Here is a 24,833-nt window from a genome sequence, read left to right on the forward strand (position 1 = left end):
CATTTTTTCCATAGCCTTTAACAAGTTGCAAAGCAAGCAGTTTTTTAGTAATGATAAAGATTTAGCATTTTAACATTTTAGCAACGCCAATGATCAGAGCGTGCCCACTCTCTGTCTCCGTCCTTCCTGTTCAGCGGAGCAGTGAAAACCTCAATTCAGAGCTGCTGGTTAGATGCTAAATGTTGATCAGAAGAGATCTTTTGAAGTGTTGCTCTAATGTGCCAAACTTCTGCTGCAAAGATCTGTTGCAAAGATCAATCCTCCAGACACTCAGTAAACAGCTCACATCTCACACTGGTGGATGGGAAAGACTCTGATGACTTTTGTATTAGTGGCATAGTCCCCTGTGTCGCTCAGTGGGTGGAAACACTGCCAGGTTTCCTGAGTCACAGACAATGCTCTGACATGAGCCACGGTTCACGTACATGAAAGAAGCAGCAAATCAAAGTTAAAATGATGCTTGCAGTTGTCACAGCTGTTGCCTGCATGTTTTTGTAACATCAAGAACCTTTACATCTTTTTTTATATATTACACAGCATTAATAATTTGCTTAAAGCTAATTTTAAGGGGGGTATAACTGAGGATAAGTCATCTAAGTTTAACATTAACAAAACTAAGGGCTCTATTTTAATCACACTTTTTTATCCACAGTTATAACTACTGAAAAATGTGTTTGAAACCCTCCTCAAGTTAATATGATAATACAGTATTTCTCATTATAAATGGTTATATCATACCATCAGCAATACGAGCCCTAATGTTTTTGTTCTGTTCTTTTTTTTTTTAAATTGGAAAAAAGGGTCTGTGACTCAGGATTAATGAGCTCAGGTAATCCAATGTCTCCCTCGTATACAACAGAATACCGAGTTAGAACCACAGAGTCTGATGCGTCTAGAGGTGTTTGTGCTTATTCTGTTATAGCCTGGTGTCTTTTATTGAAGGTCACCACAGTGGACAGCAATGCTTATTGACAAAGAGAATCTTAATTATAGAAAAACCGAACTAAAAAGTCAGAAAGTCCACCTTGTAGTAGCACTAGATGAAAAGTCAGGAATCAAAAAAATAAGCACGATTAATCCTTAAAGGACCACAGATGTCTGGACAAAATGGCAATCCATCCAATAGTTTTGATATAATATAGACCAAAATAGAACTGACCAAAAGATCCAACACACCAAGGCCTTCCCCATTACTACACTGCAACTGTGGCTAAGAAAGTATGCAAAAACATCATAAAAACCTATATGAACTGAATTGCTTAGGGTTTCACTTCCTACAGGTTCCAAATGTCTGTGTATCCAAACAGTTGCCGAAGACACTGCTTGTAAATATGTTGATACTCTATCTGAGTGAGTGTAGGCCGGACTGTCTGTTTATATCTTATCTGAGAGGTACCAGTAGACAGTTGGGAGCTACATGCAGACAGACAGTAAAACATCCATAAAGAGACAGAGACAGAGAGCTGGGGCTGGGGGCTGGAAGGTCAGCGGATATTTGGAGCTCTGACTCTGTTCCCAATATAACTGTGTGTGGAGCGACAGCTGCTGTGTGTCCTGAAGTGGGTGGGCTGTGTTACATGTCACAGTGGGAGGGAATGGACTCCCGAGTTTGCTGGTGGCAGAGGCTCCTTTCAGACAAATGACAGCAATGTAAAAACAAGTGCAGACACTCAAAACTTCTGATGGCTGTCGGTAAGACGTTAGTCGCTGCTAATTTCTTTCATCTTAACTTCAACTGCTGTTCATTCTTCAACTTCAACTACTACAAATCTTGCAGGCTAAACATCCTTCACACCGTGTGTAAAATTTAAGCAATCAGTCGGTGTTTCACCCAAATGATAGTCTGATCAGAGCGCTTCGTCCCTGCTGGTCAGGACACAGCGAAGTTCTGATTTTTCATGTTCGAGACTACATCTTCAGCAAAAATGTTGCATCTCAATAAGTGCGATCAAGCACAGCCAGACTTCTGTCTCGTCACGCTCATGGAGGTCCGCGGAAAATCTCGTCAACAGAATTGGGATAATGAGACCTTTGCAAAACCTGAGGCAGCAATTTTGGGTTTGAAAAATCTTTGGGAAAAGGCACCACTCATTGGCTTTCTGTCTGGATATAAACAAGCTCACAGTGGCACAATTATAAAATAAGTAATTGAACTTTAGATCACGTTTTTTATAAGTTATTAGAGCAAGAGGTGGGGGCTCTAGAGTGCACAAACCAAATTGTGCTGACACTAATGACCTGGCATAAGTCACAAAAGTTAGAACTTAAGAACTTTAACTTTAATACTGAGATAAAAAGGGGCTTTGCAGATAAACTTGTTTAAATTCTAGTTAAAAGACCAGTGTATATGATTTGGGGGGGTATTTTGGCAGAAATGGAATAAAATAAAATATGTATGTTTTCAGTGTACAATCACCTGAAAATAAGAAAATAGTTTTGTATAGCCTTATCTAAGAATGAGCCATGTATATCTACGTAGGGAGTGGATCCTAAAACGGTCAGATCAAACACTGGCTCCAGATACGGCCATTTGCATTTTCACTTCGGCCACCGTATGAAGCCCAGTTGCAATAAACAGCGCCAGAGTAACAATGTTTGGAACTGCTTTATTTGGTTTTTGATCAATTTAAAACACCAGGTCTGTTCCTTTTGGAAAGGAACAGACCTTTAAGGACAATTTGGCTCATGTTAAAAACCTCCTGAACGTCTGGATCAGAAAAAAAGGTGAGCACACATTATCTTAAGAGAGACAAGGGTTGTGCATGTTGTAGACTAGCAGCCTGTCCCTCAGAAGCCAAACTGTGTCAGAGGTTCATTAATCTGGGACCTGAAACAGCTTTATAGCTGTTTTCATTAAGTTTTGTTTGTTTTGGAGAAAAAGAAACCTCTGTAGATAATTTGCTCTGATAAATAAAAGAAGTTTTAGCTGGTTGCAATGTACAATTCACTGCTAGATGCTACAAAATCCTCTTAAATTTTACACACTTCACCTTTAGGATTGTTTGAAAATTAATGGTTGGTTTTATGCTAAAAGGCAGGCATCCAAAGCTTGAGACAGTACTGTCCCAATTGATTTAAAAACAAGACTGAATTTTACCCAGTGAGCTACACAGAGACTGGAGCTAAACAAGACCTCCTCTCCACAATACACACACGCCCCCTCACCACAACTGAGCCAGCCACTCATCCCTCCCACCCAGAGTCAGTGTTAAGGCATGCGCCTCCTCCTCCTCTACCATCGAACCCCAACAGTAGGCTGCAGCCCATCCACACTCAGCTTCTTGTTACTTATTTATAGCAGCTTGTTCCCCAGAGGAACAAAGTAATTGAAACCAAATGTGTTGCAGGGACTGATATGGGGAAGTAGGGCAGTGAGCCCACCCACCCTTCTCCTCCCTCTCTCTGTACACAAAGATTGTAAAAAGGGGGGAGAGATTTAGAGCAAGCAGCCTTGGAAAATTACTTTTCTTGCAATTTCATTTCTGAAAGAAAAAGAAAATAAAGTTCCTGAGCTTCATTTCTTCCCAACTTCTCGGTTCACAACAAATAAATTAATTTAACTGCTTCAGTCTCGGGGGCTCTGCATTTGTAAAGTGGTTATAATGTTTTTTTTTTCTTTTTTCTGGGCCAGTGAGCACAAATTGAGGGAAAAAAAAAAAAAAAAAAAAAACTTTGAAAAATTCTGCCAAGGGAAACAAGCAAAACTGCAAACTAAAATTGAGAAACCGCAGCTCTGATTTGGTCCACTTTTTGAAGGAATAAAGTAGCTGCACTCAAAGCTCAGCCCACCTCCCTGCCCACAACAGCCTCACCAACAAGCAATCCAAACAGTGAAACTAAACTTACCATGCTTCCTTTTCTTTCTCCCTTTTCCTTCCTGTTTCCTCTTTATTCCTCTCTTTACTTCCGCTCAGTTCTGGGCTCCTGGTGAGCTCTGCTCAGAGTCGAGGTGTGTCAGGCAGATAAAAATGGGATTGAGTTGCTGCTAAGAAGCTGCATGAGGCCTTCACTGACTAAAGTCAAAGTCAGACAGCCACCTCTCTTTCTCTCCCCTCCCCGCTGCCTTGCTCTCTTGTCAGCTTTTCCAATAACAAACTTCTCCCCGCCTCTTCTGGCTGAGTCCCTGAGCTGTGAGCTGTTTCCTGGACGCTTGGTGGACTCTTGTGACCCGCCTGTCTCCCTCTTTTCTTTTTCCTTTTTTATTTTTTTTTTTATTTGAAGGCTCTGTTGTGGACACTGCTCCAGCACTCTGTCTCTCCGAGCTGTAGCCCTGCCTTCCTGCCAGATTTAGAAGCAGAGACACATGTGGGTTTGAAGTTTAAAGAGGCGGGGCTTGCCTGAGAGTGTTGTGTGGTCATGGTGACCCCTCCCTCTCCAGCACTCTGAGCCCTGCCCTTCTTCATGTGTGTATTGTGTGGTGCAAAGTATATCACATAGAGTCATACAAGTCTGCTGGACCATACATGTGTATATAAGCTGCTAGGCAACTTCCAACACTGTTCATGGCTGCATGGAATGATGGGAAAGATCTCCCATTCTTTTATACACGGTTTGTATTTGTGAGTTTAGTTGCTTGATGGCCAAACAAAATAAAGATTGAATTGGAAGTTTTGTTGTTTTATCAATTAAACCACTTTTTCTGAACATCAACCTGGATGCTAATGTCACCCTGGTTCTCTGCGTCAAAAAGCCTATGGGATTTTTCCATTGGATTTTGGATCATTGCACCACTTTCAGGATTACTGAAGCTTGAATGCAGGCGCCAGATGTAAAAAGCTATTGCTAGGCTAAAACTAACTACATTATGGTCACCACCGCTACGAGGCTGTAAGGCTGTTTTTGGTGCAGCTCGATGTGATGATGCTCTGTCTCAATTAGCCACTTGTTGACAACTGCCTTTTTAAAGACACATAAAAGCTTCACAGTTTGAGAGTGGGGTATTTCCTGATGCATTTTATGTCATAGAAGAAATTATTATGTTACTAACTAGTGTTAACTATTAGCCATTAATTTAGGCTTTTAACCAAAAACACTTTCAAAAAACCCACTGACTTAGAGACGAGGGAACCAGAGGTTCCAAAATGCTGATTCATTTTCGGGTTTTAGGACTAATTACTGGGGTTCTGAGAAAAGTTAGCCAGCTAACTTTAACTTAAGTAATTACTCTACATGGATCTACAGTTGGTTGTTCACAATGTCAGCGGATGAAGTGATTTGCAATCGGCTTAGTATCTTGGAGCTAATGGTGCAAATGAAATACAGGAACAAACATAGCAACATTATGAAATATATGACTGAAATGTATGCTTCAGCCTATGATCAACATGACGATGATCAGTCTTGTGTTTGTCACTGTTTTGGCCTTTGCACAGCCAGGTGCTCACTCACGGCTATGGAGTGCGAGCAACAGGATATTCACTGCAGTTCACTTAATGGCCTGAGGGAGGGGTGCTACTTATAACAAGGATTTTCTGAAGGTTTAATAAAGGACTTGGAAAATAAACAGAAATATTGATGAGATTTTGCATAATTAGTTCAGAAAATCTTCTCGGATTTGTTTTGTCCTTTTGCAATCATGTCTGACATTTTAAAAACCCCTTTGTGTCTGACATATGCATGTGTGTGGGTGTGTGTCTTCATGGTTATGAATACATTTCCATTCATCTGAAGCCATTATGCTGCAAGATGCTGTGTAAGTTCATGTGACAGACACAAGGAGCACTTATGTCATTTTAAAAGATGTCATTTTAGAGGGTACTGGCAAACAACCTGCTGTGTTTTGTTGCGTCTGCACAAGAATTTGTTGTTTCAGCTGCTTTAAGCTGATCAGTTTTGTCCTCTCCAGCAGAAAACATGCACATTCTGGATGATTATAACAGTTACCGTCCTCCTTGTAGCCTTTCCACTGGCTCACAGCAGTTTGTACAAAGTATATCCCTTCCTTGCATGCTGTCTGAAGTAAGTCAAGCATCAAAATAGCATATCTCTGATTTAAGTCCTACTCAAGTTCAAGTCTCAAGTCTACAGCATTGCTTTTACTTGCATCTCAAACCCTTGATGTGCAAATGTCAAAGGTTTTTAAGCTATCAAACACAAAGAGCAAAGCAAGTTTTCAAACATAAAGAATGCTTTTTAATGCACATAGTGTGTAATGTAGAGAAGTTGGACTCTTATGTTGTCTTGGCACATTTTGGATCTATGGTAATATTGAATTTTTAGCACTTTCAGGTTATTGACTGTGTCATCTTGCCCTTTTTAAAGGAACCGTTCACCCGAAAATGTTTTTTCCTCTTATCTTCAGCACTATTCTTAAATCTAGATTTAAAAAAAAAAAAAAAATGTTTTGGTGTGATTTGCCAACTTAATAGCCATATTCAGCCATACAGATGTCTGCCTTCTGTTCTGCTGAATTTGGGCACCACAAGCCGAATATCATAAAGGTCTACTATATTTGAGAGAAAGCTGATATCCACAACACTCACAACTCGCACCAAAACAATCTAGATTTATAAAGAGCACCACAGGTTAGGGTAGAAAACAATTATTTTTGGGGTGAACTGTCCCTTTAAGCCACAAAGCTTAGAGTTGTACTAGTATCAACTGAAAGTAAGTATCCTTTCCAAAGACGCTGTTGCCAGTTTATTAGGTACAACTAATGCCATACATCAACCTGGGATTACACGTAATCCTACTCTCAGGAAAGCTACAGTATTTGTTTTTTGTTGAAACTGCATTCGAGAGGAGCAACTTCAGCTCTATGGGCTTTAGTTTGTGGTGCTTTTTCACTTTTGGCAATTGGTAATCTATGTTAGTACCTATTGTATTCATTTATGTACATTTTGATGTTACTCTGTTTGCTTTTGCAGCATGTTCTGGATAGCAGCAAAGCTTCACTGACTCGAACTATGTGTGAGTGAGAGAGCATGCATATGCGAGTGCACGTGCATGACAGTCAGCATGTGAGCTCAGGAGAGAGAAAGAAGCGATTTAGAGAATGCAAATTCCTCTCCTCCACTTTAATGTTCTGTGGCCTGACAGCGAGGGAGGAAAAAGCCTCACAAAGCTTCTCCTACAAAGCTCCACTTTCTTTTCTCTGCTCTCCCCTCTTGCCTCCTCTCTTCTCCACTCTTCCTCCCTCTCTGCACAGCCACACTGATCCCATTCTCTCTGCCTGCTTGTTTGTGGTGAGACTGATTTTGTAGGTTAGGGGAATACTTCATGCTTTGATGTTACATCCAGCAGTTTCACAGCGTTGCGCCTTTGATAAGGAGAAGCAAGGTGCTTTATTACTAAAAGAGGTTAAAAATCCTTTTATATGCCCATAAAACAGGTTAAGCTGCTGATACGTCCGCGCCCAAAATTCACCAACATTTTTTAAGCCTAGTAAATTTAACAATTGTCAGGTTTTGTTTTTCCCTGTAACTCCCACATAAGCCACAATGAAAATGTTGCCACGCTCTCACCAGTAGCCGTGACTAGAGCAGAAAAAAAAGAGAATAATAGCAATCATTGTCTAACAGGCAGGGCGAGTCCTGAATCTTAAGTGGGCAGTCGGGATGAAGGCAGCAGACACCAGGGGAAACTCTCTCTTGTTCCCTGGGCTGCGGCTGGAGCTCCGCTTGATGATGTATTAATCAATAAATAAAAGGGGAAATCCCTAATAGGCCTCTGGTAAAGAGAGGAGGAACACAGTGAGGCTCCATCTCATAATAAAGATGTAGGCAAATACACAGGGGAGGCGAGGCAGAAGATCTCATACACAGACAGATTTTTAAACAAGACTTTAAAAGAAGATGGGGGAGATAGTCAGGAGATGGAGTTAGAGCATATGGCAGCTAAACAGAGTTAATGTCGAGGCAGACAAAAAGAGTCTACCTTTCTCTAATCTCAAAAAGATCCACTGCGTAAGTTAAATGTCAGGGGGTGGAGTTTTGAGATAAGTCACCAAAGTGGGAAAGAAACTAACAAACAGACAGTTTTCAGGTAGACTTTTTCCCTCACTTTCACAAAGATGTGAAATGCTTAATTATCCTCAAAGTAAAACTGGATATGGTGCCACATGGTTGCATGCCTCCGTGTGCCAGTCAAGATGTATTTGCAATTTACATCCATATCTGTGTAAACATGGATGCTTTACACATAACTTTCCCCAGAAAGCACGAAATACATATAGAATCAACACAGTTTCAAGGAGGGCACCCTAAGGTTCTTGAGATATGGCCAAAATCATGTTTTATGAGGTCACTGTGACCTTGAATTTTGACCTTCGACCACCAGAGTCTAATCAGTTCATGCTTGATTCCAAGTGAGTGTCTGTGCCAAATTTGAAAAAAAATCCCTTAAGGTGATCTTGAAATATTGCTTTCACAAGAATGGGAGGGATGCATGGTCACCATGACCTTGACCTTTGGCCACCAAATCTAATCAGTTCATCCTTGACTCTACTTAAATGTTTGTGCCAAACCTGAAGAAATTCTCTCAAGGTGTTGTTGAGATATCACTCTCACAAGAATGAGACTTATGAGCCCACAGTGACATCCGCCTTTGACCTACGACCACCAGAATCTAATGAGATCATCCTTGAGTCCAAGCGAACATTTGTGCCAAATTTGAAAAAAATCCCCTGAAGGTCTCTTCTTCTAGACTAAACAGACGTATAGCCTCTAAAAGAAAACGAATTTAACCTCTATACCCCTCACTGTAGGATTCCACTGAGTCACTGCAGTCTGTGAAAACTTTTTCCGTTCTCATTACCAGCTCCACAGTGGCTGCAGTGGGACAATGTTCTCTTTGCAAGTAATTAGTTGTATTGATTCAGTTCAGTTTACATGCTCCACTATAAACCATCAGACTAAAAAAACAAAAAAACAAAAAACAGGCCTAAGTTGTGCAGTACTTTGAATCCAGGTCTCTACAACACCACCGTGATTTCCTACTCAGGCAACAGTTTCATTAGCACATATAGCTCCAACGTTATTGAGCAGAACCATCTGTTGGACTTGCCAAAACTAGTAAACACATCACCCATTCAAAGCTGGATGCACAGGGAAAACAACTACTTAGAAAAGTGGAAGGAGCTCGTGAGCAAGTTAAAACAGATATAGGCCTAACTCTAAAATTTTATTTGCTAATTACAAGAATGCACTGCGATCAGGAAACCTTCCTACTAATAATTATGATAGCCCTTGTTCAAAGTGGCTGTGTCTGTACTGAATCACTATTACCCAATTTGTATTCTCTATATAGGGAAGTCTAGAGAGGTACCTAATTAGTTGTAACCAGTTCTGATAAATCTGGTGAGTTGGGACGCTTATCATGATAGTGGACTTGTGGAATATAAAAGTTTATGTTCCTACAGCCCACTACTGCCCTGATGTCAACAAGTGGCAGCAGATGTTAACCTATAATAGCTTAGGAAACAATACTATGTTGGTTTCCAAACAACAACATGCAACAAACGATCGGAAAGACCCAGCCTACGCACATTTTTTAAGTTATCTTTTGAGCTGTGTAAATGCTATTGAAGTTGCTGCTCTAAGAAATGCCCCTATAAGTGTGCCTCTTCTCATTTGAGACAACCTGAGTTTGTTCTTTTAGCCCGCCTACTCTATGTGGTAAGCTACATCTGTTGTTGCTGCTGACAACTGTCTATTTGCTGACTGCTAAGTGACAGAAATTCACAATGCATTGTGGTATAGTTTTAATGTTGGTGTTAGAATAGATATGTACTCAATATTATAGTGCATTGTGGACACAATAAATGCCTTCATACGTATTCCACAAAATTGAATAACCAGTCAGACAACAACAGTCAGCGTGCACAATATGTACACAGCATAAAACAGCTTGGCAGTGTCATAATTTGTCATCATTTCTATGCAACTGTAACTCATCTAACTCGTTCTTCAGCACAAGTGTCAGAGTGGTGTTTTTATTTTCAAAATATCAGTAAAACATACTTATATATTTTTGCTGCAAGTTTGAACTTTGAGCATCACCTAAACTGGCTAAACTAGATTTTCGTGTTATATGTCATTACGAACTATGTACTATAGTTATTCATGTTTTTATATTGTATGTATGTATCTAAACAACTACTGGATGGCTAGCAATGAAATTTAGTCTAAACATTCATGGTCCTCTGAGGATGATTCCCAATGATACCTGTATATGTGATCTTGTAACTTTTCTTCCAATGCCACCAGCAGGTTGACATTTTTGGTTTAGAGTGAAAAATCTTAACAACTTTTGGAAGGATCATGACGAATTTAGTAAAGACGTTCATGGTCTTCAAGATCCTTGACGATCCCCCCGACTCCTCATTCAGATCCACAAGGAGTACAAATTTGTTTCCCTTCCTTATTTAACCAGCAAAATGCTGCTTTAAGTGACTTCGTGTCTTGGCCAATAATGCAGCACATGGAAGTCAATTTCAAGTCAATTTTATGTATAGAGCCCATTATCACAAAACATGGTTTGCCTCGGAGGGATTTACAGTGTACGACATCCCTCTGACCCTCACATCACCTAAGGAAAAACTCCCGGAAAAGAAACCCTGTAACGGGGAAAAAAAAGAAGTGAAAGTGTGAAATTATTAAATGCACTCAGAACTGAGATGTAGGAAAACATATCTCTTTATCCATCACAGTGAGATTGATAGCTATAGTTTTCCCCAAAACCCTTACGTCTATCTGTGTTCAATCTGAGGTCACTTAGCCAGAACGGCGGGCTTCTTATGCTCCACCCCTCTGATGTTTAATTCAGACAATTTGATCCTTCCTGCCTCTGAGACATGTTTGAATAACAAATATATTAATCTGTCTGTTATGTTTTCGCACTTCTTTTTCATGTCTTGTGTGTACATTTATGTCTGTCTGTGTGGATGAGGAGACATACAGAGGACATTTTACTTGCAACTGTCTGTTTTGTTTGCCCATCATTCGTCCATCTGTCAGCTTTAGCTCTTCCATCTGTCTGCGTCTCCCTCTAGGTATGCCCTCATATGTCATTTCTGTGGTGATACATAAGAAATGTTTTCTTTGTTTTTATTGTGTTCTTATGTTAGTCATACCTAAGGCAAAATAAAAATCCACAACCTGCCCCTCTCAGTCCGAGTTTCTGGATCATTCCCAGCCTACTTTACTCTGTGTATCAAAACAGCCAATTACTGGCCCAGACTGGCCCTGCGACTGGGTTTTACAGCCAGTCCAAATGCAGGGAACCTTAGTTGAATATGGATTGTGTCACAGATGTCATCATGAATAAATATGGCTGTTTATTTCTGACTCCAAATAGAATCAAAATGCACTCTGTTTACTCTTTCTGTCTTCCTCCTCCAGGTGTGAGTCTGATTCTTATTTCTGCTTTAAATCAGGCCGACACAGTTCAGACACTCTTTTGGTAAAATACTGAACTCAAGTTCATCAAAAAGACCTAATTTTCTCCTCAACTCCTCATCACAATATCAAAAGGATCAAATCTTGCCAGATCACAAAGCGACTTCAAAAAAAGAGAAAACAACCAAGCGACTGAAGAATAGGGGCTCATCATAATCAGATACGAATGTTTATGTGGAAATTGACTAAACATCTCTTGTCGGGCCTTTAGTTTTACTGTTCAATCTTATTTTAGCACAACGCCAAAGTGGTTGTTTATTCCAAAAGTAAATCCATATTTCCATTTGGGATGAAAATCATTACCTCATATTCCTCGCTCCATATATTTCATGATTCTAAACCAATTATTTTTCACAAATAAAGGAGGATCCAAGACCTGCAATAAAACACTCATCCATGACCATAAAATCTGGTCTATAGGCTTTAACCTCGTCACTCTGCACAAGAATACACCGAGCTCAGCACAGCAGAGAATGCGAACAGACAATAATAACTTTCCCCAGAGGAACTTTAAACTCATAGCCTACAGGTGGTTCCTGGATGGAGGTGGGGCTTATGAAATGCTTTAAGAACAGCTTTGGCATTGATAACAGTGGTGTTTTTGACATGGTCTGAAAATAAATGGAAAAATATACCATTATATAACACTTTTACAACAAAATTAGCACTCTTACTTTATTGAAAAAAACCTGCCGAACCTGCTAACAGGCTTACTTTTTAAAAAATGTTTTATCACTTACAGGTTTCTGCACCTCTTCGACATTTTCTTTAACTTTGATCCAACAAGCTGCCAGACACATGCTGAGTAAATGCATCAATGGAGACTTGCAGCTTTTGTGTCACTGAAACCTTCTTTAATTTGCTAACTTCCTCAGTTCTGCTGACACAGCTCTAAAACTTCTGCACTTGAGGAAGCCGGTCAATTCGGCAATTTCGTTTTCTTCTCAGCGCCTCGAGTTTGTTTCCCTGTTAATTAGTCATTTTGAAAGTCACCTTGCTGGAAAACAAAGTCTTGATTGGCAAAATGTCACAAGTGGCCACAGCTCACCTGGAGGTACTGGCAGTGGAAAGTGAAGAAAAGATAAAGACACTGGCTATGGTTATATAATTTTCCACTCTAAATCTCTGTGAAAATATTGCGAACTTTGTCAGGTAATGTAAACAGCATATTCTGTTTAAATATTTCAAATTAGGCCATTCTCTGGATTAAGCATTTTCAGATTAAGACATATCGTATATGCCTGTATTATTCAGGTTTTAAGGAACATTATTTTTATATGTATACGGCCACTTCAGAATATGCGTTGCAATTGGGGTTTTTACTGCAGTTGGTGACACGTGGCCTGCTGTCTTTTAAGGTAGGCCTGTTGTGTTTCATCATCGATACATTGTACACAAACCACTTTGCCAACAGTTTGCAAAGCTGTGGGGTAGATGAGAGTCCAACAAGTCTGCTGCAGGTAGGACACAGTGAAAAAATCCTATTTTAATGCAAAGAAGCAAAATAACAAGCAACTACAGCTGTTCTGCTTGGTTATACTTTGTCATGAAAAAAGAAAAGTTAGGGCACATTAATAAGAGTATACATGCCTGCATGTAAACAGGAGTACTAGCGAAATATTCATTGTCATTCAACATGTAAAGCGTTTAGTAGGAATATTGTCTTTTTCAGAATAAGGGCAAAAAACAGACTATTTTGTGCATGTAAACATACTCACTGTCAGTATTTTTCTTATATTATATTGTGTTTTCTCTCTTCAAATAAAGCACTGTATCTTCAAAAAGTTTACTTACTTCATGCAGTGGTATTGAACCATTTGCATGTTACATTAGCTACATGCTTCATTTCTTTTAAAAAATCTTTACGTCTATTAATTTATGAATGCTACTGTATTATTTACAGTATATTTTTCGGTTTAGTTTTCATAGCAGTATGCGCTGCGCTCCATTTCCTCTTCTCTCTTGCCTGTCTTTTTTGCCAGGGGGCTCGTCTCTTTTCATCAGAGGAACTGAACTCACCAAAATCACTGAGAACAATTCAAAATCACTAACAATCAGTGGAACCGTCAGTCACCACCAGCCGATGCAAAGCACGTACACTCCAGTTGTATTCCTGCCCTGTCATTCGCCTTCAATTTTCTCCAACACTGTAATTTTTTTTCCTAAAAAAGTAACAGTTGCAGTCGTTTCTGTGGCTTGGAGGGGATTTCTGCTGTATCACAGCTCGACAGAAACCACCCTTATCCATTTTCGCAAAACACTTCTGTGTGCAACAAACCACCCCATGGTGTTGCATTTTACTGGATTGCATCAGCAAAGTTTCTCTACATGCATTTTTAATAAGGAACAATGGCCTTTCTGCCGGATGTGCAATTTGAGCAGAAATACTCAGTAATCATAATAACGTTTATGCCGTGAACGTCCCAGGGAGCAATCACACCCATACCAAACCAGGCTGACAAGAACAACAGGGTCTTCAATGGGTTAAGCCTGGGATGGAATCAACTCTATCACTAGAATATACGACAACCTTTCATATGTGTAGTTAGGGAATTTGTAAACATACAGCAAGAGGGGGACCAATTTTAAAAGCAGAGCTTGGACTCCGCTCAGCTTCACCAAATGTGCATTTAACTTAAATATGGGACTGTTTCCCATTAAATTCTCATTAGTAGCAAAGCTGCAATGAGCACAGAGACATTTCACTGCTGCAGTCGGAGCTGTAGAAGTAATATCTTTGTGCTCTGCGATAGAGATGAAAACAATCCACATGAATGTTGCTAAAACTTTGGACAGAGGAGGAAGTGCTCATGATTTCATTGTCTGAAACAGATGTGACTGTTTCTTCACACAGGAAAAGCAACCCTTGAAACAGTGCTGGTGTATCAAATCAAATCAAGTTTATTCATATAGCACATTTAAAACTGCCACAGGTAAGCAAAGTGCAATACAAATGAAAAGGTAAGGCACACCAGTCAAGCACTTACAGTTTACATCCATTTCTGTGAAACAGGGATGCTTCACACACAACGGATCTGTACAAGCAGCACAGTTTCAAGGCGGACACCCAAGGTTATTGAGTTATGGCCATGAGCATGTTGTATGAGGTCACCAAGACCTTGACCTTTGACCCTGATTCACCAGATTCTAAACAGCTTATTCTTGAGTCTACTCATAGTTTGTGCCAAATTTAAAGAAATTCCCTCAAGGTGTTCTTGAGATATTACGTTCACAAGAAAGAAATTGAGAATGAGACAGGGTGACCTTTGACCTTTGACCACCAAAATCTAATCAGCTCATTGTTGAGTTCAAGTAAATGTTTGTGCGAGATATCAAGACATTTTCTTGAACCATTGTTGAGATAACGCTTTCACAAAAACATGATAGCCGGCCGGTTGGCAACCCGAAGGCAGAGCGTCTCCAGCCTTGGCTATCTCTGGCGTGGAGGTATGAAAAAACATTAAATATTAAAAACCATTAAAAGCAACCACAGGCCATTAAAAACATATACATATTTATATAGAACATTTAAATGAGAGGGGAAGGCTATTTCAAAGCTTTGGAGCAGCTATCGCAAAGGCAAGTGAAGGTAAAAAGAGTCCATACAAAAGTTCACCGAGTGGATTTTGAACAGGCAGTCATCATGAACTGACCTGCAAAGACAGCCCTCAGCTCTCCATGGTCTTAAAGTTTGCGAGTCTGGGGAAGTTTTGACATTTGGGAGTCAAAAGGGGAGAGTCAAATTAAAAGAGACATGGTGCACATAGAGACAAGCCCAGCAGGTTAATGATCACTGTGCAACCGCCAAGCTCCAGCCATCTGGTTAGCTTGTAATAGAAGCTGTTTCTGCTCAACGAAAATGAAGCTACAGAGCAGGTAGGAGGTAATTTGGTAGCAGGGTGGTAGGAATCTGGTGGAGAATGCTGATTAAATGTGAGAGTGGGAGTGAGGTACAGTACTGCGCTTTGCCTCCAGATAATTACAATATGAGCTACAGGTGACGGTGATGCTAACAAGGACGAGGGTATCTTTACCTCTCAGTGTGCAAAGCCTGCCAGCATGACCGACAGACATTCCACACTGGGCGTCCTTATGGTTAGCACGAATACTGACTTCACACAAAATTTGAGATGTCACAATCTTAGATGACAGGAACAGATCATTTGACTCCAACAACCATTTTTTCAGTAATTATCTAACCTCCATTTGTTGCAAGTACATGAATCCAGAAATTGTGTGACCTATGCTGCATTCACTTCCTGTTGCCTCCTACATCCTCTGTCGAAATGTATAAAAGAACAGAAAGGTGATAGAACTTGTTCCTGGAAAGTCTTTCTAACACCCACCTCATACTCGTCCTTGAACATATGATTACCTCCTACATTCCCATTGCAAATCTTACAACATCCTTTTCAATACAGGAGAAACGCCGAAGATATTTAACCTTGACTGAAAATTACTTTTCTGGTTCCATCAAAAAAGAAAATTGAAAGGTCCAGTGTGTAAGATTTACAGAAATATACTGGCAGAAATGAAATATGTTTCAAAAAGTATGTTTTCTTGAGTGTGTAATCACTTAGAAATAAGTTTGTCTGATTGTTTGGTACTTTAGTATAAGCCATTTATATTTACATAAAGAGCCCGTCTTGGAGATTGCCATATTGCAACGCTATGTTTCTACAGTACCTCAGAAGAGACAAACCAAACACTGGCTCCAGATAGGGATATTTGTGTTTTTGCATTTTCTTGTTCTCATTTCAGTAGTTAGCAGCCCCCTCGCAACGAGAGTATTGGAAAATAAATAAATAAATAGCAAAAAACTGCTTTTTTTCCCAGTATTTTTACCAGTTTAAATCACTGGGTCTGTTTTGGAGAGGAAGAAACCCTTTGTGGATAATGGGTCCTGGTAAACACCTCCTGAACATTAGCAGGAGCTGGGGCCAGGCTATCTGTGACGTGCCAAGAAGGGTAGGAGAAACACTGATTTGTGACGTGAGATGCCTTTATTCTGTGTTTTCACTGGGTTTAATCAGCTGTTCCATTTGTTTTGGAGAAAAATGAGTCTTCTATGGTTAAATCTGCTCCCAGTGAAAACCTCCGCAACAATGAACACTGAGGGACCGCTAAGTGGGAGAAATTTTATGCCTAATGACAAATAAATCTACCTTTTAGCTGTTTGCAATCTGAAATACCCTCTGGCAGATACTACTACATTTCCCTAAATCTTACTATGGACCATTAACTCCTGCATCGACATGCAACCTGCATCAACATCAGTTTTTTCATGCTATGTCAGAGGCCTTTCACAAACCATTTAAATTTGGTTGGTTTTGTTTATTTGCTTTTAAGTAATCTTGTTGTACCTTTTTAATAATTTCTCACACATTTTTGTGTTGCTCATTACCTTCTTTCCATGTTTTTGGCAGATATCAAGCCAATTTGCTCAGGTTTCAAAAGGTTAATATTACTCTCGCAAAGTTTTGTGTTATCTGCTTGAATCAGACTATTTTCAGCAAAAAGCATCACATTAACCACTTACTTTGTAGCACTAAAGGATGACATGACTATAATTCCTCAGGAAGAACAGTTGCTGAAATTTCAGCCATGCCATTTCCACCATCAGTCGATCCTGTTCTCTTTTATACACTACTTTCTCTCCCTCACACACCAGCCTGCTCTGGCCATTCCACCCACATTGTTTGAACAGAGACAGAAGAGAAACATATTGCTCCTATTATACCCTGGCGTTTGGTTTTCCATAGAAAGCAGTGATTGTGTTTCCATTGGAGCGCGGTGATGTAGATGATGGCTTTGGCAGGCGGCAGACAGGCTCGCTCTGATGAACGAACACTCCGCTGGAGGAGAATGGGACGGGAAAAGGCATGAAAAATGGTGCAGCGTTTAGCGTCGCTTGGCACCGCTGCCGCGGGTTCATTGAGTCAGAAACGAAGAGGCCGTCTTTGTGGGGTGTGACTGTCACTGCCAGATGACAGATTACATTCTGGGTTCTCTGAGAGAAGCACAGAGGATGAGATAATGGTTATGAAATAAAAGTCTCCCAAACTGCGAAAACAGACAAAAAATGGTGACATAAACTGCCAGTTTAAGGTGAAATATTCAGCTACACAACAAAAGCCGTGAGCAAAAAAAAAAAAAAAAAAAGAAAAAAAAAGTCATCCCTAAGCAGTACATTCACAGGATTTCACCCTCACATTCCTAAACATATTGTGTTTGAAAAGCCCTATTGATCTGTAAGCAAATGGCATTTTTGGCATGAAACATCGCTTCTTGGCACTTCAGGGAACGAGCTGACAACCTGGCCTTAAGAAGTCAATAAACTGGTTTCCACAAGGGGCCAAACAGCGCTCACTCCCCCAGATTGGGACATTATGTGATTGCTGTTAATCCCCCCATCTCATTGTCTGGTCATCAGAGGGGATTTGTCAGTTGAGCTCAACGGTACCTTCAAATGACACAATTCGATCCTGTGAGTCATAGAGGCAGCTATTGTAAAGAAGTTCCACATATTTACAGCATTCAGCTCTGCAGCAGTTTTGTACCAACTCTTTCTACAGAAAATTGATTAAAATATAACCAAAAACATAGTTAGAAGAGGTTATTAAGCTCAAAGAGCTGTGGAATTAAGAGATAATTATCTCTGGGGTTTGTCACTATGAGAAACAACTTTCATATTACATGGAGTCATATGACACAATATTAATAAGAACATTATGGTTAAGGGAGCTCTAAAGAGTATAAATATAGTCTTTTCTACATTTTTTTGAACTTTTATTCTTCAGGTTAAAGGCAAAGTAATTAAGCAGTAAAGTGTAAGACTGGTTGCATTTATACAGTAAAACATGGTAGGTTTGGCCTGCAGTGAGACAAGCTGCTGAAGTGGTTAATCCCCTCAATATCACACGTTTCCTCCAGTAATTTTCCTCCCAGCTCTCACATGATCATTGTAGCATCACAGCGAAAACTGCCAGCAGCTCTGAGCCAATCGCAGCATCATATCAGTTATCTAGAGATTGAGGCTACTCTTGGCAATGTCACACATAAGGCACATTAGTGCATCACTATGCTAAAAATATATATTAACTTCCACTCTGGCAGCTGCATGCGGATGCAATAACCCCGCCCTTTGCTTTTCTTATTCTGGGTATATAAGAGGTAGAATCGTAACTCATAATAACAGAATCAGAAGAGGTAGCTTTTATGGATCTGCAGCGCAGCGCATATCAAGTGCGTTCTGCCAAGGGCAACCACGAATGAGAGCGCTTTACAAAAAGAAAGGAGGAACTTCTCCATCTAAAAGCTCCTGTCAGACTGAACAAACAGTCGTCTGCATCAACCAAGATATCACAAGGACTCGTTTTGGATGTAACAGAGACTCCCAAAGAACCTTCAGATGAAGCAAAGTGACATTGACAATTGTCACGCTTTGTCTAAGCCATTAAAAAGGGAGGACTGACAAAGACAGCGGGAGACAAATCATGAAAAAACGCATGAAATCAGAGAAAACTTTTGTCCTTTCTCATCCCCTCCTTCAATTCACGGCTCAGTCACAAAAATCCACTGGTCCTCCTGCTGTCTAGACACATTCAAAGAACGTATCAGCAGAAAGCTTTGAGAGGACGCAGAAGAAGAAAAGCATTGGAGGTAATGTTTCAATGTTTTTGTGGAGCAAATGGAACGAGACACTAAATAAGACACTGAATGCCGCGAGGACAAGGACAAGAACATATAAACAGGAGCATGAAAAATCTGCCGTTAGCTTCATTGAATGTGTCGCCTCTCTTTCTGAGCATTTTGCCCTCGGCTAGATTTTCCACCTCTTTCCTTGTTACAAAACATCCTGTTCCACAAAACAGCCGTACAGGGCCTGACTAGTGCCAACAGTAAACGGATGTTAAACAGCACAGGGAACATTTACCGTTCTAATTTTTCTGAGCTACATTTATTCTTTTCCCCAGTACACGGTGCAGGTGGGGGTAATGGAAAGGTTCAAAGAGAGATGGGCACTGATGTGTTTAACAAGCAGGGCCTGAACCTGAGGTGTCACAGTTACACGATGACTGTTAAAATCAGAGCTGGGAAGTTGTCTATCAATCCTGTGAAGTACAGGTCCTCTGCCAGGTGCACAAAACTATTGATTCAAGAGTCAGAGTCTCTATATGCATGAAAGCACAGCAGAAACACACATTTTTAGTTCTGGTTTAAAAAACAAGCCTGTTCTATTTCCCAGGTCATCAAAAACCAATGCTTTACTGTGCTTTACTTGACCTGTGATACCAACGCCAAAAGGCACCCTTTGGCAGTGTGGGCGAGAAGCATAAACAAACACAAACTTTCAGTCAGGAGACTACTGTTTGTGTCCCATGTGAAACCAAAAGTCAGTGCTGGTATAACGCAAAGTCAGTGCTGTTTAATTCAACTAAAATGCCTTCCAAAGGCATAGCCAAGGTAAACTGAAAGCTGCTCTTGTTACATTTTTAGGACATGTACATGCATGTTCTCTTTTGAAAGCTAACTCTAATTTATTTTTTTATTTATTTTAATTTTCCGCATGATCAGAATCCCTGTAGGTACTACTACCTTTCAGTAATTTCAGTAAAAGTTTAAACAAAAAAAAATTGTAGTGTGTTTAATCGTTTGTATTTTATCTTCACCTGAATATTATCTTGAAAAAAAGATGCTGCAGATGACTAACTGGGACTTTATTTGCTGGAAAACATAATAGGAACATTGCATAAGCCTCTCCTGGTCCAAATTCAAAGTATGTTAAAGTATATTTTCATGAAAAGTACATAAAAACATTTTTTCAATTTTTTTTCACAACAAAAAAGAAGAAAAAAAACAAAACAAAGTTAAAACAAATTTGTGATTATGAGTGAAAACTAAATCAGTGACGACAGAAATGTCTATTTGGGTCCATACTGTACATACAATTACTTCTAGAAAACCCAAATTGATAAGAATGACTGTTTTTGTTTCCTTAAGATAACGGAAGAGCCATTTGTGTATTGTTTATGTACATTTATGACAGTCTATAATAACAGTAACAGGTTAAAACCTCTTCTCATGGCCAGAAGTGTGATGGTCTACAAGATCCATCAGTCATGGAACTGACTGCTTGCTATTAACTAGTTCTGTAAGATGAAAAGAGGAGCAGCCCCGTCCTTTCTCTACAAGCTTTTGTTGGCTATTGTAGGCTGTGGAGAGGATATGAAAGCTTCTATTGCCCCAAGTGACGTGTAAATCAACAGGACGGAGTTTAGATGACATTTTGATACTGAGACATCAATTTGAAATTATGCAACAGCAGCCAGTGGATTTTTACAGATGTAATAACGTGTGTGGACTGCATAGTTCACTGGATTTACATCATTTAGACCTTTGTAAAATTTAGGACTGTTTCTGTTAGGATATTATTGATCTGTGGATCATGGTAAGGCATATTAAGTAGTTTAAACTATTTGTGGTCTGATAGACACTTTGGCTGCAGCTGCTGTGAAATGGTCGGCATCAGTTGTACCACACGAATTGTAGCGTTTTTTTTACGGCAGGCTGTATGACTCAGCTATATATACACAGCAGTTATTGTGTTCATGTAATCATCTAAACACAAATAAAAAACACAATAAGGCTCACAGGCACATATACAACACGCTATATACTTATTTTAACCCATAACTTAACCCTAAATCTCGCCAATAAGTTAAACCTAACCATGATAACTTTAACCACATATTACTGCCAAGGCAGGAGAAAGCATAAGTAACTGACCTGGGATAAGAAGGTGTTAAACACAAACAAACAACAATGTCACTTTTCTTAATATCAGCTGTTGTTAATGGTGCACACTTACAAGAGCCCAAAAAAAATAGGAATTTAATGTTGATACATCCCCATCTAACTTCATTTAGACATAAACTAGATATATTCTGTCCTCTGTCTGGTAACAGTACCAGAGCTGTCTTTGTGCCATAATAGCCATTTCATGCTGCTATTTACTGTGGGCCACACAAGTCTAATGGTGGCATGAGTTACTGGCTGTCTCCCAAAATCACTTCCTTTTTACTAAACAGCGCATTACCACCCACTCTCTAGCTGTGAGGCAACAATGCAAACCACTGCACCACCATGTCGTCCCGGTTGGGTGTTCACAACTAGACATGACTGCCAACACTGCCACATACAAAACACATCATCATGCTATTTGCAACACTGCATCAACACCAACACAAAAACTGATCTCAAACAACTGCAACACCACTAGCAGCGATTGCAACACCACCATCAGATCATCCTACATGTCTCCAAGCAACCAGATTGCACACCAACACAACATGGCAGAAAAAAAGGTTCCATACAACAAATATTATCATAATATTATCACTGCACGGCCTTCAGTTCAACAAGAAAAATCAAATGTGTATGTTACACCCAACAATACTTATCACATACAACCTTAACAATGCACAATGTTGTATAAACCACAACAATACAATAACTTTATCTGAGAAAAAAAGTAAAACTCACCCATCATTTGTAAATAAAACCCATCCTTCCATCGCTCAACTGAGGCTGTGGACACTTTGTTACAGTTCAGCATGGGAGGGAATAAAGTTGTGACATACTGTCTGCAAGCCCCGTGCCCCTCACAAATGTCAGTAGATGACTTGGGCTCTTCCCCTCAAAGTTTGTCATGTTATACATCACTTTGGGTTCAGCTCAGAGTCTGGGAAGGTCAAACTGTGCTCCGCAGCTCTCATTCAGGCTCCTGAGCTCTGATTCGCAAACTGTCTGCTTGAATTGTGGGAAGTTGTGAATCAAGCAATGCAACAAACAGCAGCCTCTTGTGAAAACGATTCTTAATTTGTGCAAAGATGCTGTCGGTCCCAGCTCTGTGCAGCTCTCTGTAGTGTGTACGGAGGTCTGGTCTTCCTCTGGCTGCTATTGGCTGTCCCACGGCCTCCACCGTCTTGTCAAAGATGCCATCAAACTTTCGCCGCTCACCTTCAACTTTATAATTGTCTTTTACGCCTGTTTCAGTGACGTACCTGAGGACATATGACAGCTGGGCAGCATTGCTGAAGCCTGTAGTCTCATAACTGCCACAGACTCGATGTGGCTGCTGCAACAGCATGTATGTGGTCATTTTGATTTTTTTCCTGATCCCCAGTAAAAACTGTGGCGGTGGTAAGACGGTGTCGCAAGTCGGCGTCATACTCTGATAGCAAAGTTAGTAATTCCAAGTAATTACCTCCATTCAGCCACTCTTTCCTTTCCTGGTGTCCCCTGACAGATGATTCTCACTGTCCCAAAAAAACCCACAATTAATAAGCCGTTTGAAAAAGTCACGTTTTTTCAAACTCTCCCTGTGCAGGCTTGTCTCACATCTCCACTGCTCATCCAGCTGTAAATCCACTCTGGACTCACCAAAAGTCTTCAGATGTATCACTGCTATGAGATGGCACTCAGAGGCTTAATGTTTGATAGCTGTTAAAACCAGAGCTACTCCACGTCGCCTCAGCGGTGTTAAACAGTAAACATGGCCAAAAAATAGCTTGATCCGCTCAGTGCTAACTGTTAGCCAGTCACAGTGGTCATAGTTGCTCTGCGTGAATTGCGCACAAAACCTTTGCTTGTCTTAGTAAGTCCATCCAGTTCAAGTGTAGGTCTTCCTCCTGTATTTCTTTCTTGTCTGCAAATCATCTTCTTGAAAAAGGAACTTGAAGTAGGTCGGTAGCAGCAGTAAATGCAGCGGCCATTGTGTTTCCTCTTCAGTACATGCGTAACTTGTTGACAATGTCAAAGGCTAGCGCAGCGATACAGGGTCCCCGGGGCGGTCTACCACTACATGTCGAAATCTGATTGGTTGATAATACTGTCACTCAAAGTTGTAATCAATTTGCAGGTCTGGGCTCCAGCAAAAGGCTAGCACTACCACAACAGCTGGTCTGAGGAGCTGTGATGCATTTAAGTAACATAGGAAATCCCAGCACAGCCCCATAAGAGAGAAAAAAAAAGTTTTGTGGATAAGTAGCACACTGAACAAGTAATTACTTATAGACACATTTCAGGCACATTTCTATTTAATCATGAAAAGCAAACTTTGATTTTGATTTTGACAGGGCCAGCAGAGAAGGCCCTGATGGCCCTGACAGCCCACCACTGACTGTAGATGACAGAAAGGTGGGAACATGTAGGATCCGCAATTGACAGCTGATTATTCATAACCCTCTTTGTTGACAAAGCCAGCAAGCATCAACACATCCACCAAATTATTGTTTTCTCTCAGTCCTACAGGAAATTATTTCCACTGACTTGTTGATCGTGGTTTTTTTCAGTGTGGAGACACTGTTTTATTTGGTGCATATTTAAAACTCTCTGTGTTTGCTGAATGTTTTAATCCAGATGTGGGCCTTAATGAACCGTTTTCCAATTCCAACACTCAAAAGAAAAGTAGAAGTAGTTAAAAGTATTTTCACTGAAATACTTCAAATATTTAAAAGATAGGGAAGGGTGTATCACGAGACATATAAATGCATGTGCAAAGGTTGAAACAAAGGGTGGCTGAGTCAGAGAAGTTAGCTGATCCTGCCTCCTGTGCACTGCAATACAGTTTTACGAACAATAAAAACTATTTCTTAAGCAACCTTTAAACTTCACACACAACATTAGTGGGAGTCACCAAAAATAATCAATAAACTGCAATAGATATGATTGCATTTCTGAAAATGAAACTCTAATCCTTTACTTTTTTATTTTGTTTACACAGTTTTCACATTTCAAACTCAACTGAAGGCACTGCAGAAACACTGATGAAAGTGCTCACCTGTGCACACATGCACACTCACGTGCACATTCAAAAGGCATATTAACACACACGGACATGCAATGCCTGCAAGCTCTCACTCACACACATACACACACACACACACGCACACACACACACACACACACAAACACATGGTACTTTGAATTCCATTTGCCCTGTAAAGCTCCCAGTACTCCTCTTCTTAATTCTTCCCTTCAAAAGCAAAGCCAGGGGAGTAATCCACAATCTCAGGATCTTCTCCTTTTTGCTTCCAAATGCAAATGGAAATCCTTGTTCTACAAACGGCTTATTGAACGGCTCAGAGAGGAGGCTGTTGCTTCCCACCGGTTTCCTAACGAAAAAGAAAGCTAAACAAGAAGTTCACCTTTTCGCTGAAGCCCCCAACAATCCTGCGATGCTATAATTTCTCACCTTAATGGAAAGTGATTGTGATGTCTGAAGAGGAATCATAAAGAGAAGGACTTTAAAGCTACACCGCATCTTATCTGATACAATTGCAGAGAAGATATGAGCATATACTCCTTACCAATCAACCCTTATCTAAGCCCCGCCCATTTATGATGATCCGTCAAGCTGCCAGAGCTAGCATG

General features: G+C 40.2%; 1 protein-coding gene across 2 annotated transcripts in view; it reads right to left on the bottom strand.

Moving 5' to 3' along the window:
• The window catches only part of sgcd (sarcoglycan, delta (dystrophin-associated glycoprotein)), a 307,043-nt gene that overhangs the window by 151,709 nt on the left and 130,501 nt on the right, over window positions 1–24,833 (bottom strand). Inside the window, exon 1 of one of the 2 annotated variants that reach the window (XM_042498783.1) lies at window positions 3,847–4,241. The exons of the other annotated variant lie outside the window; for it this stretch is intronic. Within the exon in view, the coding sequence (XP_042354717.1) occupies window positions 3,847–3,849 (3 nt within the window). The 5' untranslated portion in view covers window positions 3,850–4,241. Of the gene's footprint in view, window positions 1–3,846; window positions 4,242–24,833 lie in introns of those variants that run through there. 2 annotated transcript variants of the gene reach the window in all.

Source organism: Plectropomus leopardus, chromosome 13 (assembly GCF_008729295.1).
Source record: "Plectropomus leopardus isolate mb chromosome 13, YSFRI_Pleo_2.0, whole genome shotgun sequence".
Taxonomy (NCBI): Eukaryota; Metazoa; Chordata; class Actinopteri; order Perciformes; family Serranidae; genus Plectropomus; species Plectropomus leopardus.